This window comes from Musa acuminata, chromosome BXJ2-3 (assembly GCF_036884655.1).
Source record: "Musa acuminata AAA Group cultivar baxijiao chromosome BXJ2-3, Cavendish_Baxijiao_AAA, whole genome shotgun sequence".
Lineage (NCBI taxonomy): Eukaryota > Viridiplantae > Streptophyta > Magnoliopsida > Zingiberales > Musaceae > Musa > Musa acuminata.
In genome coordinates this window covers 40,562,409-40,577,528 of record NC_088340.1, presented here as the reverse complement: position 1 = coordinate 40,577,528, position 15,120 = coordinate 40,562,409, and the positions used below count along the sequence as shown (strand labels likewise).

The 15,120-nt window shown below is 40.5% G+C and overlaps 3 protein-coding genes across 5 annotated transcripts; all 3 read right to left on the bottom strand.

Annotated features, from left to right (window-relative positions):
• Positions 1 to 367: 367 nt before the first annotated feature.
• Positions 368 to 8,381, bottom strand: LOC135608265 (coatomer subunit gamma-2-like). The gene is made up of 18 exons (XM_065100948.1): positions 8,202 to 8,381; positions 7,689 to 7,786; positions 7,539 to 7,589; positions 7,341 to 7,454; positions 7,053 to 7,253; positions 6,873 to 6,974; positions 5,957 to 6,064; positions 5,657 to 5,890; positions 5,008 to 5,258; positions 4,739 to 4,910; positions 4,483 to 4,638; positions 4,347 to 4,397; positions 3,831 to 3,971; positions 3,547 to 3,744; positions 3,332 to 3,463; positions 3,079 to 3,252; positions 1,020 to 1,259; positions 368 to 855 (listed from the first exon to the last, which is right to left on the bottom strand). The coding sequence occupies exons 1-18, from the start codon at positions 8,245 to 8,247 to the stop codon at positions 661 to 663; spliced, it is 2,664 nt and encodes an 887-aa protein (XP_064957020.1). The 5' UTR covers positions 8,248 to 8,381; the 3' UTR covers positions 368 to 660.
• Positions 8,382 to 9,545: 1,164 nt separating this feature from the next.
• On the bottom strand, positions 9,546 to 10,652 carry LOC103978772 (uncharacterized). The gene has a single exon (XM_009394698.3). It carries the CDS (start codon positions 10,192 to 10,194, stop codon positions 9,703 to 9,705), a length of 492 nt encoding a protein of 163 aa, XP_009392973.2. The 5' UTR covers positions 10,195 to 10,652; the 3' UTR covers positions 9,546 to 9,702.
• A 245-nt stretch (positions 10,653 to 10,897) lies between these two features.
• Positions 10,898 to 14,715, bottom strand: LOC135608264 (acidic leucine-rich nuclear phosphoprotein 32-related protein 1-like). Of its 3 annotated transcripts, XR_010485474.1 has the most exons (4): positions 13,081 to 14,715; positions 11,339 to 11,602; positions 11,028 to 11,109; positions 10,898 to 10,962 (listed from the first exon to the last, which is right to left on the bottom strand). XR_010485474.1 is itself a non-coding variant. In XM_065100945.1 (3 exons), the coding sequence occupies exons 1-2, from the start codon at positions 14,299 to 14,301 to the stop codon at positions 11,366 to 11,368; spliced, it is 1,458 nt and encodes a 485-aa protein (XP_064957017.1). In that variant the 5' UTR covers positions 14,302 to 14,715; the 3' UTR covers positions 10,898 to 11,109; positions 11,339 to 11,365. The 3 variants fall into 3 exon arrangements, 2 of the variants coding, with proteins under 2 accessions (XP_064957017.1, XP_064957018.1); XM_065100945.1 differs by having other exon boundaries at positions 10,898 to 11,109; XM_065100946.1 differs by lacking the exon at positions 11,028 to 11,109 and having other exon boundaries at positions 10,898 to 11,003.
• Between the last annotated feature and the right edge of the window lie 405 nt (positions 14,716 to 15,120).

The following is a 15,120-nucleotide window of genomic DNA, read 5'->3' as shown; positions in this document are numbered from 1 at the left end:
AAATATTAATATCTTTATATAAAATTTAAAAAAATAAAAATTTTATTATGATTAGTAAATTTAAATATTTTATTTTCGTAAATAGAAAAATCTAAATATAACTTCTGAACCATATACGGACGATGAAGTATCAAAGAGGGACATCTACACAAGTAGGATTCAAATGGATGAAAATAAAATATTATGAAAATAAAAATATAATTAATAATTAAAAAAATATAAATAGTAAAAAATATATTTTATTATTTTTAAGAGATTGCCAATAACAAAAGGAGAGTTGTCAATAACAAATTTCTAAAGAAAAGCGTGGCAATCATTATTGGAAATTTTAAACAATAAATTTTGTAAAACATGACTCCTAGATCCATTATCCAACAGGGAAATAAGATGGTATATATAATTAAAGAAAAGAAAAGAAAATTACAATCTCTTCTTTCACAATTTCAAAAGTTCTTGGCAATCAAAATTTCAAAAAAAAATTGTTTTCCTATCACAACAAGCATCTCATAATCCACGGAAATTGGATCGTTGTTTCAAGCTTAATATTGTTGACGCCAATAAACAACAAAATAAGGACTATAGGAAAAGGGCTGACACTGCTTCTATGTCACCAAGAGGGGCTGCTGGGGGAGAGAAATGAAGGCTTAATAATGTTTGCAATTAGCCCTCGGCAACAATTTCATGAATTTTCTCACTGATCTCTGGATCTTCGGATCGGACTGCAAGTCTCATTGCAACCTGCTTAGACCCATCAATACCGAATGACACTCTCACTAGCACTTTCACATTGCCGACAAAAATCCCAGAGAGCAAAGAAGTGTGAGACTTCGAGTTGCTCGAGACAACCTCGGTTCCCTGCCAACAGATTTGACATACAAGAATTAGAACACTGACGATCTGATTCTAGAAAGGAAACAAACTGCAGGGGAAAATAACCATGGATTTATCCCAGTTGATCGCAACGAACAAGAAGGCAGGATGCATTGGTTAAAAGATTAGAATTGACTGAAAGGACTAACCTCACAAGGCTGCATGCCAAGAATATCAATTACTGCAGTCACAGTTTCGGCCAAGCTCTCTTTTACGCCCAAGCCATACTCATCAATCCTCTCATTACCTGGGTCCATGCTTTCCCAAGCGTTTTTAAAGTTGGAGACTCCCACCTTCAACATGTAATCAGCTGCGACAATTTCGAGATCTTCTAGCTGGTATTCATCTTCAACACCATCTTCCTCTGCTTCTCCTGTAGCCGGATCTACCTGAGGTACACAAAACATGTGGATGGTGAACACCCCTAGCAATGGCAAAATATGTGCAATAGCAGCTAGCTGACACCAAGTAGTAAAAATTTAGTAGCAAGTTGTTATTCTTGTCCTCTCAAGCAAAAAAAGGACACATTGCAAAAGGCTCTTGCCAATCAAGGCGTGGGAAGAGTCAATGCACACAATTTTACTCATGCAAGCAGAGAGACCATTATTGCAACTTGAATCATTATCATGGTCACCTAGATCACAAAGGAGCAACTTCTCTATGATACCAAGGTCCACCCTCTGTTCTTGTTATCTTTGTTCAAAATATCTGTATGCTCAGTTCCAGCTTGTTTTAGGCATGCCTCAAAAGGGAAGTTAATTTATGTAGATACAACATCTTTATGATTAGTTGAGCAAGTCACCGAGCAAGTCACCAGACAGCCGATTTGGTCCAATGCAATGTTTTAAAAGATAATATATGGTCAGGGAAATGGGTCAGCACACGTGAATCTTCATCCAAATCTGGAGAATATTAGAAAGGGTAGCAAGGCATCCAAATTACCTACCGCCACTGCCATACCCAACAACCAATACAAGATCAAAATATCCTAATGCAACTGAATCTTAAACAAATGACACCATGTGCATCACTATGCTCTCCGACCGAATGGTTCTGGGAAGAAAATTCAACATAACAGGAGAATGAATGATTTTTTGCAGATGGAATGTCACTAAAGAAATTTGGTGATTCCCAACAGAATAAGTACAAAGTTCTTTGCAAGTAAATGAAAATGGGATTTTAGAGAAAAATGAAGAACTTAAGTGTCCAATTGTTCATACAAGCAATGTAGAGAGCTCCAATAGAACCTGCTTTTCTCCTGATATACAATGTAGCTAGATAAGTCTTAATTAATCTAAGGTGCATAATGGCCTGGGCAGCAATAATCATTTATCAAGAGGGACTAAATGTTTTGTAGTGTAGTAGCTTATACACAGGTGCTGATTTTTCCTTTTTGCGAAGGTTATGCATGCTCTAACACAGACAGTGTGAATCTTTTCAGATAAGCATCCTTTTGCACTTCGTCTCTATAAATAACCCACATCTTAATCTAGAAATGCAAATTTTCTACTATTCGATATTGGTTGCATATAAGCATATAAAAAATTAAATAATATTAAGAGGTAAAACCCATGTTAAATGCAGAAAAAAATTAGATCCCCTCCAAGAAGGCTGAAAACCATCGAAGATTTAAAATAAGTTCACATCATTACACAAAACTCAATTCCCTCATATGCTTCAGTGTTTGTTTTGAACGTAATGAGCTCGCAACATGACAAGTACCACACTAAGAGTTCTTTCTCAAACAGATGTGCCTGCTAATTCCATTGCACCATCACTTACAAAATACAGTACCGTAACAGATCCAAAATCAAGACTGCTAAAACTGATACTCTTGCACATTTACTTCATAGAAAAATCTACAGACCTTCTTAAGCAGCTATATGCTACTTATCATAATCAAGCAACCTATATTTTCATCTTAATTTCTCCTTTACAACTACTACATTGACAACAGGTAGCCTTGGAAATGCCACTGACAGAACTTAAAGAAGTAATTGAACTAATGACCAAATACGAATAAACCCATATGTTATAAGGGAAACAGCACTTATTGCATGGAATCAACAACTCAAGAAATCAGAAAATGGAAATTATCCACTAACATCCCTCCTTAAATCTATTTCAGCCAGAGAAGCATGGCTACATACTGAAATACATGAAATGATATCCAAAACAAAATCAGAGTAAATGAGTGACGAGTCAAACCTCTTTAACCACAAACTTTAAAAGGTTTGAGAATTTTCCAGTAGCAGGAACACCTTCTGGTTTTTCAAACGCAAGAAAAGTCTGCCCTGGTGAGTCGTAAGGTAAGGTTCGTAAAGGCTTTGATACAACGTCTGAAAAATCCTCGGCTTCAGATGCATCAACAAAAACAGTGACCTGGAAAAATTAAATCAGAACAAAATTCAAAGGTAAGCAGAATTAATGGAGCAGCTGTTTCCCAACATGGATAGTATACCATTTCCAGTAACTGTTCTGGGATGGTGTTTGTGCAGTTGTATTGGAATACAACATGCCCATCAAAGATGTGCTTCACTGCATTAACTGAATATTCAGTTTCCGCTTCAGTCAACTCCACAGGTGACGACGACTGAGAAGACAGAGATAAACTTAAAATGACATGTAAATGTAATAATATGAATAGTAATTTACAATATTAAAAGTAACAAACACCTTAAAGAGTTTTCCAAAGCTGGAAAATTCAGGAATTGAAGAAAGCAATTTTTCATATGCATCAACAACTGAAGTAGGACCACTAGGAGGAGCCCCCAAACCAGCAGTCTTTCTACCAGGAGCCTTCTTCTCAGCAAGGGGTTGTGACTTGACTTCTCTTGGAACAGAATATATATCAAAAGGTATGTCTGAAGCCTCCTGGATTAAAAGGGGAGGAGGAAGTAAAATATTAAGTCAGAGATAACTATCTAGCATCACATAATGAAATAGTACAGGACACATACATAGTTCTGCAAGCTTGTTTCCAAGTTGACAAGTGGCACATCCAAAGGTCCAAATAGAAAATCTTTTACGTCTTCATCAGTTCCACCAACAGATGCATCACTTCCTAGAGTGTTAAGATAAAGTGTTGCCCGGTCCCTCACCTGTGTCAAACCATAGCGACATAGAGAAAGATGATACTTCAAGAGCCAGCATCTTATTCGGGAAATGTCCCAGGAAGCAAGCAGAAGATTGAAATGTTGCAATAGCTTGTCATAACCAGGTACTAACGTCTGAGCATGGTTTGGTGGCTAGTAATCATGCTGATTAAAGGTTAATAAATAACTAAATAACTTCATATGTAAGAATACCTGCTAGCCTACATGTTGAAATTATGAAGGGGAGATTTCCAGAGATCTTAGAGGACAGGAGGTGCTGGAGATTTTACTCAACTAGATATTGCCACATGAAAATATAAAGAAAACTGATCCATGCATTTGCCAACAAATGATTGTATTTAGAAGGCTATACAGTTTTACCTCATCATCACCATCAAACAGGCAACGTCTCAGTAGAACAAATATACGAGGCTGCAGCAATAACCAAATTTTAATAGACATCAGCAACAGATTATTAGTTTATGAACTTTAATTTGAGAAAAAACTGTTTGAGTACCTTTAACGAGTCAACCATTGCACCAAACTTTGCCAGGGTACTTACAGCACAAGCTCGGACAGTTGCATTTTCAAGTATTACCCGATTGTAAATATAACGAATATATTTACTAGGATCTGAAGTCTTTGGCCCTTCATTCCCAAGAAAGTGAAGTATCTAGCACCAGTAGTACAAAGTAAGTTGATTCTCATTCGACAAATGAACATGGATAAGAACATCAAAGTATAGATGAAGACAAGCGTCACATGATACTTACCTGAGTAGACAGATATGTGAACTCACAGTCCTCGATGAATTCGCACAGGTGGAACAAGCCGATTTCTTTAGCATCTGGTATATCTCTAATAAGTATGACTATTGAATCAACTATTGCTTTCTTATAGTCAAAACCACCCTCTTCCCGAAGAATGTTGCTTAAGAAATTCATCCTAGTCAGGTAGTTGAATGAAGAAAATAATTAACTTCGCGAGAAATAAGAATCTTACGAACAAGGAATTAAAAAGTGTCATGTGCAATGTTACATACAGTGAACGGTATTTGAGAGGGAACTTCAAACACAAAGATCGTATAGCTTCCACAACAACAATCTTGAACTCATCTGCAATATCTGACATAAAATTGGTTATTTGTTTCATCAAGCGATCTACACTTGATTCATTGCCTGTTTTTAGAAGTGTAGTTATAGCAAGAGTGGCAATGCTCCTGTTTTGATCTGAGATTAAGCTTTCCATATCAATGTTGCAATTCGTTACGGCCAGAGGATGTGTCGAAGCAACCTGCAAGAAGCCAGTAAAGTTCAACAAACACTATGAAAGATTATATATATATATATATATATATATATATATATATATATATATATATATATATATGTTCAACATGATTTTATATGCTTGGCGTTTGCTCTTTTGGGCTTCTATACACCAACAGTAACTTTTGGTGTAGACATACATACCCAACAATAAATATAGTATACCAGAAGAGAACAGATAAGGTGTTTCGTTACGTTGTCATAGTACTATAAGTACATATATTACAATTTATGAAAAAAAGGACTAAAATCAGACTTTAATACTATATGACAACTTAGCTGGAAAAAAACTTGCAACATTTTGACATTTGTTCAGGTTTCAACAACGATAAAACAGGATCACTGTATAATATAAAGAGTCACCTTATTTAAGGTTCGGATAGCTGCAAACCGAAGAACGGGCTTGGATGAACTCAAAAACAACTGAAGAACAGTAATTGCAGGAGTCAACTCTCGACTGGTCACACCATTGAACTCAGTTATTGCCCTTGCTGCCTCAAAAACAACCATTTCTGCTTTGTGCCGGAGACATGATTCAAGATAATCAAAAAATGGTCGTTCTCCTGCTTGTGTATTTGAGCTCGACTCTCTAATTACCTGACAAAATGCCAATCTGTTCAGTTATATATTGGTTATACTCATCATCAAGCTCTGAGAAAATACCTGGTTGGTATATCTTATCAAAAGGCACTGTGCTAAAGGCGAGCGCACTGATCCTTTTGTCAAGCTGGTAACCAGCTTACTAACAGCCAGGCGGTCATTTTGTCTTATCTGCAAGTAAAAATGCTTTTATTAAAGTGAATTTAGATGAAGAACTGGAATGATCCCTTTAAGTAGAGGATACAAGGAAAACAATGAAGAGAGAGATGTAATTCTAGATTTTGCCTTATCTTATAATCTCATAATAGTTAGCACACACTTATAGAAAATAGACAAACCTCACTACCTAAAAGAATAGACATATAACTAAAATAAATTTCATGTCCTAATAGGAGCGTAAATAGGACTGCTTGCAGATAGTTGCAAAAACATTAGTAGAAAAATCTTGACTCCTATATGGCCTAGGAAATAGACAAGGAAAATAATAGGCATGATAAAACTGTGATGAAACTTTAAAAAATGGCAACAGAAATTAATAAATCAATTATTTTTTGGATAAGAAATTTTAAAACAAATGTGAGATAAAACAAAGAATGAGGAGAACAAAATATATTATGCATAAAAAAAATAATGACATAACGACCTTATCTAGGTTAATATATTAAATTTAATGTTTTAAGATAAACAAAACTAACATATATCAAGAAGACTTGAGATCACAAAATTTGAATATAAGTATATGACAAACGCATGTTGTGGCCATATGCAGCTCCTATCTGTCATAAATGTAATCTAATGGATATTGTCCAACTCACTTTCACCCTTTCAGTAGGTTTGATGGTTCCAACGTGCATGCATATAAAATAACTGATGCAATTCCCTCTCATGTTGATGCATACACTCAAATTTTATATATGAAAGGATGCAATTTCACAAGTGCATTTAAGGTGTCAACAAATTGTTATATTGTAAAATGCACCTGGTGAAGAAGCGCTAGTGCATGAAATTGAACCAGAGCAGCTCTTGATTGAACAGCTTCCTGAACCTCATTGCTCCATCTTTTTACAATTTCTGGGTTTGTCTGTTTTAGATTAACATAAATGAAAATGTTAAACCTGAAAGTAAACAATGACCACAACCAAGAGAGATGAAACAGTACCTGAAGCAAGTGAACTCCGCTCACGAGTGCACCACTAGCAACAACGGGGTTTTTGTCAACAATCGCTTGCTTCAAGTATCTCTCAATTTGGGTAAGAAGAGTACCATCTATGATCCTACAAAGGACTCGTATAGCATTGGCCCTATACATATCGGTCTTACTATTCATATCCTTCATCAATGAGCTTGTGACGATAATAACCTACACAACATAAATCAACAAGTTATCCTCAAACCACAAGTTACATAAATCACAAAACTATTTTAAGGCAGATTATTGTTGTCTAACCTCGTCAGCAGAAGGTGAAAGTTCCTTAATCATCAAATAAACCATTCTCCTCAGCACTGTATCCTTGGACTGAAACAGTTTTGTCACAGCAAAAAAGACTTCCGTAGCTTCAACCTACAAAATCAAGTTAACAGAGACGTGAAAGACTTGAGGCATAACAAAAGCTGCAAAGGATATCAGATAACACCAGGATCTCACCTTGGTAAAAGTTTCTCCTTGATTGAGCAAATATAGAAGTTTTGTGATCACCTGTAGAATCGGCTCAAAATGATGATTTAAAGAAGTCCATCTAGATGTTCCTCTAAATGCACGTGAAACAGAACATATCTAGATTCGGGATAAGGTTACCTGTGAGCATCTTCTGGCATCGAGCTGAGGATCGTGGAACACTCTGGCCTCCTGTAGTACTGCACCTTTCTCTATTCCGTGGAAGGGAGAGTATTCCTCTGCAATACACAAAAGAACGAATCAAATTATGAACGATACGGCTATCAATTTTCTCGAACACAAATAACACGAGCTTAGATCTAAGTTACAGCACAGTCTATCTTCCTCCGCCCATCAAATACCAGCCAGATCTAAAAGGCAAGAGCACTACATTTCATGAGACGGAGAAAATAAGGCTAATTCCATCACTCCACCGGGAAATAACATCTCCACCACATCAGATCTATCGTAAGAAGTAATAAATTCCGAAAGGAAAAGGGCTCTTCACACAGATCCACATCGAAAGTGGCGGATCCACGTCGGAAGCTTGATGCAACGGTTGAATTTGATCAAGAAACAATCATTTTAGGCGAAAACGAAGAAAGCCACCGATTCGACAGAGAGAAGAGGGTTCGATTAGGGTTTCGACACGACCTTCCTCGTCGAGATCGTCGTCCTTCTTCACGAAGGGCTGAGCCATGTCGGAGCCGCGAGATCCGATGAGATCGACGAAGAGAAGGGATCGACCGGCTCCGTGGAGAGAGAGAGAGAGAGAGAGAGAGAGAGAAACGCAGGGAGACTCGACTCACTCGAGAGTCCTCCTTCTGCGGTGCAAGATTTGTATTGGTAACCGGCCCCAAAGTTCGGTTAACTGCGCCGAGGGATAGAGGTCGGGACTCGATGCGTTCGCATGCGTATTTTGTGTACGGTGGATGAGGCAAGAGAGCACAAATCCAAGGGACCACGTGAATCGCACGGATGGGAACACATGCGAACGCACGTGCTATGTTAACGGCAGATGATGGAGAAGAGTGCATATCCAACGTCTCATGTCAATCACACAACAAAAATAAAATAGAAATCGTATGTATATATAGATAGATATATGCCAATTCCTAAAAGAAAACCTCATGTTTTCACCTTCTCTTTGTCGCATTTTGTTTTATCCTATCACATGCCTTTTTTTTTTAAGATTAAATTATTCCTACCTTCATCCTATCGTAATCATCATCACCTCATGATTATGTCATATTACATTATTATCTTATTATTCTTACCCCCTTTCTTCTCGCTTTAACCCTATTCGACTAAACCCATGATGTCAAAATCCTTAATAATTAATCTTGATAACACAGTAATAGAGACAAATAAGAATACTAATCATGATCGAGATAATGATTGGATATGAGATTGGACGATGTCGCCAATGTGGTAAACGATAACGAGAGATGAAGGGAACAAAATATGAGTAATATCATCGTAAATATCTTTGTGCAACCGTATATAATGTAGATCGGGAGAGAATGAATATATACAATCTTAATCAAATAATGTTACCATTATACAGAATACATATATTATTTTCTTAAATTCTTAATATATAACTCTGAAAATATGAGAGTATATAAATTTGGTATGATTTGTATTTATGCAAGTTAAGCTTTAATAAGTGAATTCAATGGTTTAAACGTGATAGTTGGGACTTTGTCATGACTTTGTTATTGTTGTTGTACTCTGACATAAGAGCACGTCGAGGGTTTCGGAAACATGCTCGACTCACAAAATCCTCCTTCTTATGAAGGGATATATTTTTAGGCATAATTTTTTGTATTGGAAATGTTGGAAAGAACATTCTCTATTTTAATAAGATACACATTCTAACATATTTTTTTTCCGTATAATCGCCCCCTTATAATAAGATAAAAAAAAGAAGCTAAAAGATAATTAGTTCAAAAATGATAGAAAAGATAATAAATCGACTTTTGACTGACAAATTCGTAAGCAAATACGATATATACTTTTAAAATCGTAAATCAAATTATTACATACACAATTCATCTTTTTGATCTTTTAATATATGTCATAAGGAAAGAACAGGCAATAAAGTACTGCTTCGGCAATCAGACGGGGAGACAAGATAAACAAAGGATCAAGCTCACCCAAAGCACTGGTCACCGGGGAGAGGTCCGGGAATGTACCCTCGCTCCAAGAACTGCAAGCCGAAGACGACGATGACGGCGAGCGCGGCGAGGTAGGAGAGACCCTCAGCGGCCCCCAGGAGGCCGTACGGCCCCGCGGGCAGTCCCGACCCGGTCTTGGTCTTGGTGTAGAGCGACCACCCCACGATGCCCGCCACCACCAGGTAGCTCACCCCCTCCGCCGCCCCGAACGACCCGCCGGGACCCGGCGGCAGCCCGCAGCCCGTGGTCTTCAGCGTGTACAGGGAGACTCCGATCACCGGGCACGACAGCAGGCCGCCCGCCGCCACCGCGATCTCGAGACCCCCGCCCCCGCCGCCGCTGCTGCTCCCGGCGTCCTTCGCCTTGCACTTGATGGCCGCCTGCCGCCGCACGCGACGGTCAGGCGAGCGAAGCAGGGACCCGGAAGCAGGCGGGAGGAGCAGGCTCGTGAGAGACGCAGACGCCATGTGCTGCAGCGGAGGAGATGCGAGCACCTCCTTATCCTGGGTTGTCGCCCCGGGGCCGTTCGTTTCTCCGCGCCATGCCCATGGAGCCCGCCCGCTTATCTTCTTCCGGGTCAGGTTGAACCCAACAGATCGCGGCTAAGGACGATGCATCGATAAGACCTACATCCATGGAATCAACATGTCAAGCATGTGAGTCTCGTGTCACGTTTCTGACGCCGCTTGGGACGCGTACAATTTATGCAAATTTACAGAAATGTCCCCTTTCGTCGCAAGTATCACGGTTTGAGTATTTCTGAAGTACTGCAATTATATAGTTGAATGCAGCCACCGCAGTCAGACTTGGGAGAAAGACGTCTCGGATCAGATTCAATGCTTTTAGGAGATCAGTGACTCGCAAGCGCATGGAGTGGGCCGCATTTTGCAATCCAACGATGCCGGATCGGAGTCCATCATTGATTAATTGGTATCACAGCACCGCTGGCAGGGGCGCGATCCGACGCGATGCAACTCGATGAATGAGATGGGTAACGGGACCGGGCGGTGGACATAGCGGGCCTTTGGCGTGTTGGCACCGCTAAGCCCCATATCACAGCTGTCCCAAAGACGACAAGATAATTGGAGAGGCATCATTAGCCATGTAAAGAAGTCAATTAACAGCTATGTGTGAGGCTATAAAGGTTACCACTTTGGGGAGCCACCAAAATTTTCCCACCACCGACGCATGTGGTTCTCTCCACATCAGCGGATGCAACCGCATTCCCGCAAGACCTGACAACAGCATCAGGCACACCAGGTGTTCGATGCAATATCTGATTGATACGACGGATCCATACCACAATATCAGATGAACTGGGAGCCCGGATGGATAATGTGCGTAAATCAAAAGGAGGCAACGGCTACTAGAATTTGAACTCGCTGCACAGCATGGAGGGAAAAACTCAAGCCTCATAGGTATATATAACTGCCATTTGAAAGGAAGGGTTCCAACGGCTAAACGGGAAAACATGTACTGACAAAGATACTACCGAACTTTTGAAACGAGGGGGTGGGGAAGAGAGAGGGAAGAAACCTACTGGAGAACTCTTCCCTCCTAGTTTTTTGAACTAATAAGATCTAGACAGGCCTTGTAGGAAAAAAAACCCACCATGTCCTTCAAACTGCTGGTGAATCATCAAGGATGCTTGGAGGATCTCAGATTCTGATCATCTATGTCATCTTCTTCATCTCTCTTCCTCTTGTTAGGCTGAGAAGAGGAAGGCTGGTGTGGCAAGGTAGTGTTCCTGTGAGGATCATCTTCCTCGTCGTCAACCTCTTCTTCTTCTTCATCATTGCAAGCATCAAAATCTCTTCTTACTGTTGGAGGTTGAGCAATCGGCTGCACCAGATATTCCCCGCCAATATCATCATCCTGCAGAATCAAATTCAAGAAAATTTATCATGAAACAAAAATTTCTCTGAAAAAGGAAATGAAAATATGCAGGGCTAAGCAAACCTACAAAACACCAAAAGAAGATATCTAAATACAACATTATATAGTACAGTCCTTACTGAGATGAGTGGCTAAATATCACAAACCAAACAAGGCAGGTGAAAAGATCAATGATCAACAAAGAATTACATGGCCAAAAAAAAATCTAGCATTAGCATAACAGACACAATCTACAAAGAAGAAAACAGGCTATTACATTTACTGGCAAAGAGGGGAAAGCAACAGATGAATCATGCTCTCACGAAAATATATTCAAAGAACTAACTATTAAGTCCACATGCAAAGTAATCAGGCTTGATTCAGAACACTCGAGAAGCAGAGAGAGGTATTGGAAAGCACATTAACGCAAAGATAAGGTTGCCATAACACTAACGACTTCAGAGCAACTAAAGGTAACTAAATGGACTGGTGCAAGAAAACAGTAATTTTGTGTTGAGCCTTCGAGACCAAGAGGGTTTTCTAACAGAAATCCAACACGTACATCGCATACACTCAGAGACTTATCAGTTCTAAATTCAACACATACAATCAATCTCATCTAGCAAGGCTTTGTGTTTGGCTTTTTGGGTTTGGGTGGGACCAATCTGTTTTTTTTATTAATTTGACTAAATAAGGTACATGTCAATGACAAAAATAGTCATACAGTCCAAACATACTTTCATTTTTCAAAATAATTCGGATAATCATGGAATTTGATAACACCTAAATCTAACCGAAAGACAGTGTTATATTTAGCAAAAAAAAGCATATATACCGAAGAAGGCTTATAAAGGATAAGCCACCATAACATGTTAAATCTTGTCATTATCCATATGAGGAGATTAATAGTGTTGATGGTGAATACACCACTGCGCAGTCAGCAGGTTCATTATCACCAAAGGAGCATGCTAGACTAATCAAAAGTATTTAACAGCAAATCTAATTTCAGCTTTACAATCAAATCATGGATGCTTCACTCATTTGAAGAAAATTCTAGTCTAAGAGCTACTTATAACCAAAGGTATGGTTGCATACCAACATGCATGGCAGCAAAGAGATCCACTACAACATGGACTATTTAACTATCCTTTTGGTTATACAGTTATCTTTTTCTTAAATTACAACAAGACAAAATATTCCATGAAAATCCATCAGATAAAAAAAAGGAGATAGTAAAATGTGATAACCGAGTTTGTTTCTTTGAACCAAAGAATCACCGAGAAAATAAATAAGTAATACCAAAAAAATATCACATCCAAAAGATGCTGAAAAAACTACTATCATAAATCAATAGTTGGAAAATTAATATTATATCACATATATCATCTAAGACCAATTAGATAAAACAATCAATAATTAATCATGGAATAAATTTTATACAGAACACACACTGGATATGTTTTGATAAGTTATTATACCTCATCATCATCCTCGCCGTCGCCCTCTTCAGAAAATCTATCGTCATCCACTCCTTGTTCATCCTCCTCTCCAATCTCTCCATTCTCATCCTCATCCCCTTCGCCTTGCTCGTGACCATCAATCTCCCCTTCTGCATTAATCAATCTCCCCGAGCTTCCAGGCACACCGTCATCCTCTTCATCCTCGACGTCCTCCTGGTCTTCTTCCCCGCTACCATCCTCATCATCCTCTTCCTCTTCATCCACCTCTTCCTCGCCATCCTCTTCGACCCCATCAATATCCTCATCGCTGTCCCCAACGTCATGCACCTCAACCACATCCTCCTCGTCACCATCCTCTGCATCAATCTCCTCTCCCAGATCTTCATCATTGTCTTCCTCTTCGTCATCATCATCTTCGACATCCTCCTCTTCGTCCTCATCTTCTTCCCCGTCTAAAGAAGAAACACCGACTGGCGCCACCCGAAATCCATTAGCTAGATGATACCTCTGTAATGATGCATTGGAATCGGCCCTCCTAACCGTTTCAGCGTCCTCCTCTTCAGCATCACTCTCATCTTCCTCATCGACATCGACAATCCCACCTCCTCTAGCGCCACTACCAACACCGTTCACCAACCTCCCAGCCTGATCATCACCATCAACCTCGCCACTGCCAGGATCCTCCTCCTCATCCTCCTCATCATCATCTTCCTCCTCCTCCTCTTCCTCGTCAGACTCTGGTCGCTCATTCTCATCGGCATCCATCTTGTCTAGATATTTCAGAGTCCTGATCATTCCGAACACCCTTGATCGATAATCTTTGGTCCTAGTAACAGGGCATTCATACAGATCTAAGGATACGAGACGGAGGTGAGCCAGAGGCGCCAGGTCCTCCAGGAACTGGATCCGGTTGTTGGATAGATCGAGGTCCCGAAGCGAATCCAGACCCGCCTCCACCAAGAACTCGAGCCCCCCGGCGATGCGGTTGTCGGAGAGTATAAGCCGCTGCAAGTTCCGAAGACGCGGGAACTTCTCCAGCGACGACACTCCGACGTTAGCGATCGAGAGGTGCTCCAGCGACTGGTACCGCTCCAGGATCTCGGGTGGCGGCAGACGGCCGTGGAGGCACTTCACGGAGCCGTCAAGGGTGAGGGTCCGAGGCGGCGCCGACGATGATGACGACGAGTCCGCCTGACCTCCGAGCGCCGCCTCCACGGCCCTCTCCCAGGCCTCGTCCATCTATACAAACAAAAACAAAACAGGAACCCTAGACTCCAAGAACGATCAATAAATCCAGAAACCACACCAACCAATCAAATAAAAGGCCCTATCAATCAACAAACACATCAATTCCCCCCGATTAAAGGGCCTATTTTGATCTCACTCGTGGATCCTAAGCGAGCAACAAGGAGAGGCAGAGATTGGGAAGGGGGAAACCAAATCCTCGATTAGAGGGAAGAGAAATTGGCTAAGAAAAACCCCAATACTAAGAACAAAATCCTTCTCGTCCCCGATTCTTCTCCTCCTCCTCTCTCTCTCTCTCTCTCTCTCTCTCTCTCTCTCCTACCAGGCTGGGCACAGGGATAGCTCTTCCCAAGGAAAACCCTCGAATGAACACGAGATGCCTTCTCTTTCTCTCTCCCTCCAGCCTTTTACATCTATTTATTATCATTTAACCATTTTCGAGATTTCGCATCTGTTTGGGGGTCATTTACATTGCAACGTCTCCGGCTCGATGGCCGCTGGGGTGGCGACGAAGCGGACCGGGGCATGAACCGGGTCGCCAAGGGCCCCGGGTGGGTGGGGAAGTTTGTTGGTTTCTTGGGGAGGAGGTGCAGCTCTAACCGTTGGATCAGAAGCCTCAGATCGATGACGTGGGAGACATAGACGGCTCGATGATGGCGTACAGAGAATGTGCTTTCTTTGAGAGAGAGCAGAAGCGGTTCGTGTCTAGAAGGTGACAACTGGATAAGCATAGAAGGAGCGCGCTATTTTGATCTGCGGCTTAAAGCGCGTGAATCTCGTGGCCCACTGCGATCTCGACCGTTCGTCTGGAAA

Excerpts from the sequence above, each read along its gene's own strand:
- LOC135608265 (XM_065100948.1), bottom strand. The coding sequence starts at position 8,247 with ATGGCTCAGCCCTTCGTGAAGAAGGACGACGATCTCGACGAGGAAG. Across the intron at positions 4,911-5,007 it reads CCTCTCAAATACCGTTCACT|GATGAATTTCTTAAGCAACA; the intron begins GTATGTAACATT and ends CTACCTGACTAG. Across the intron at positions 1,260-3,078 it reads TAAAGTTTGTGGTTAAAGAG|GTAGATCCGGCTACAGGAGA; the intron begins GTTTGACTCGTC and ends TGTGTACCTCAG.
- LOC103978772 (XM_009394698.3), bottom strand. The coding sequence starts at position 10,194 with ATGGCGTCTGCGTCTCTCACGAGCCTGCTCCTCCCGCCTGCTTCCGGG.
- LOC135608264 (XM_065100945.1), bottom strand. The coding sequence starts at position 14,301 with ATGGACGAGGCCTGGGAGAGGGCCGTGGAGGCGGCGCTCGGAGGTCAG. Across the intron at positions 11,603-13,080 it reads ACGGCGAGGATGATGATGAG|GATGATGATATTGGCGGGGA; the intron begins GTATAATAACTT and ends TTGATTCTGCAG.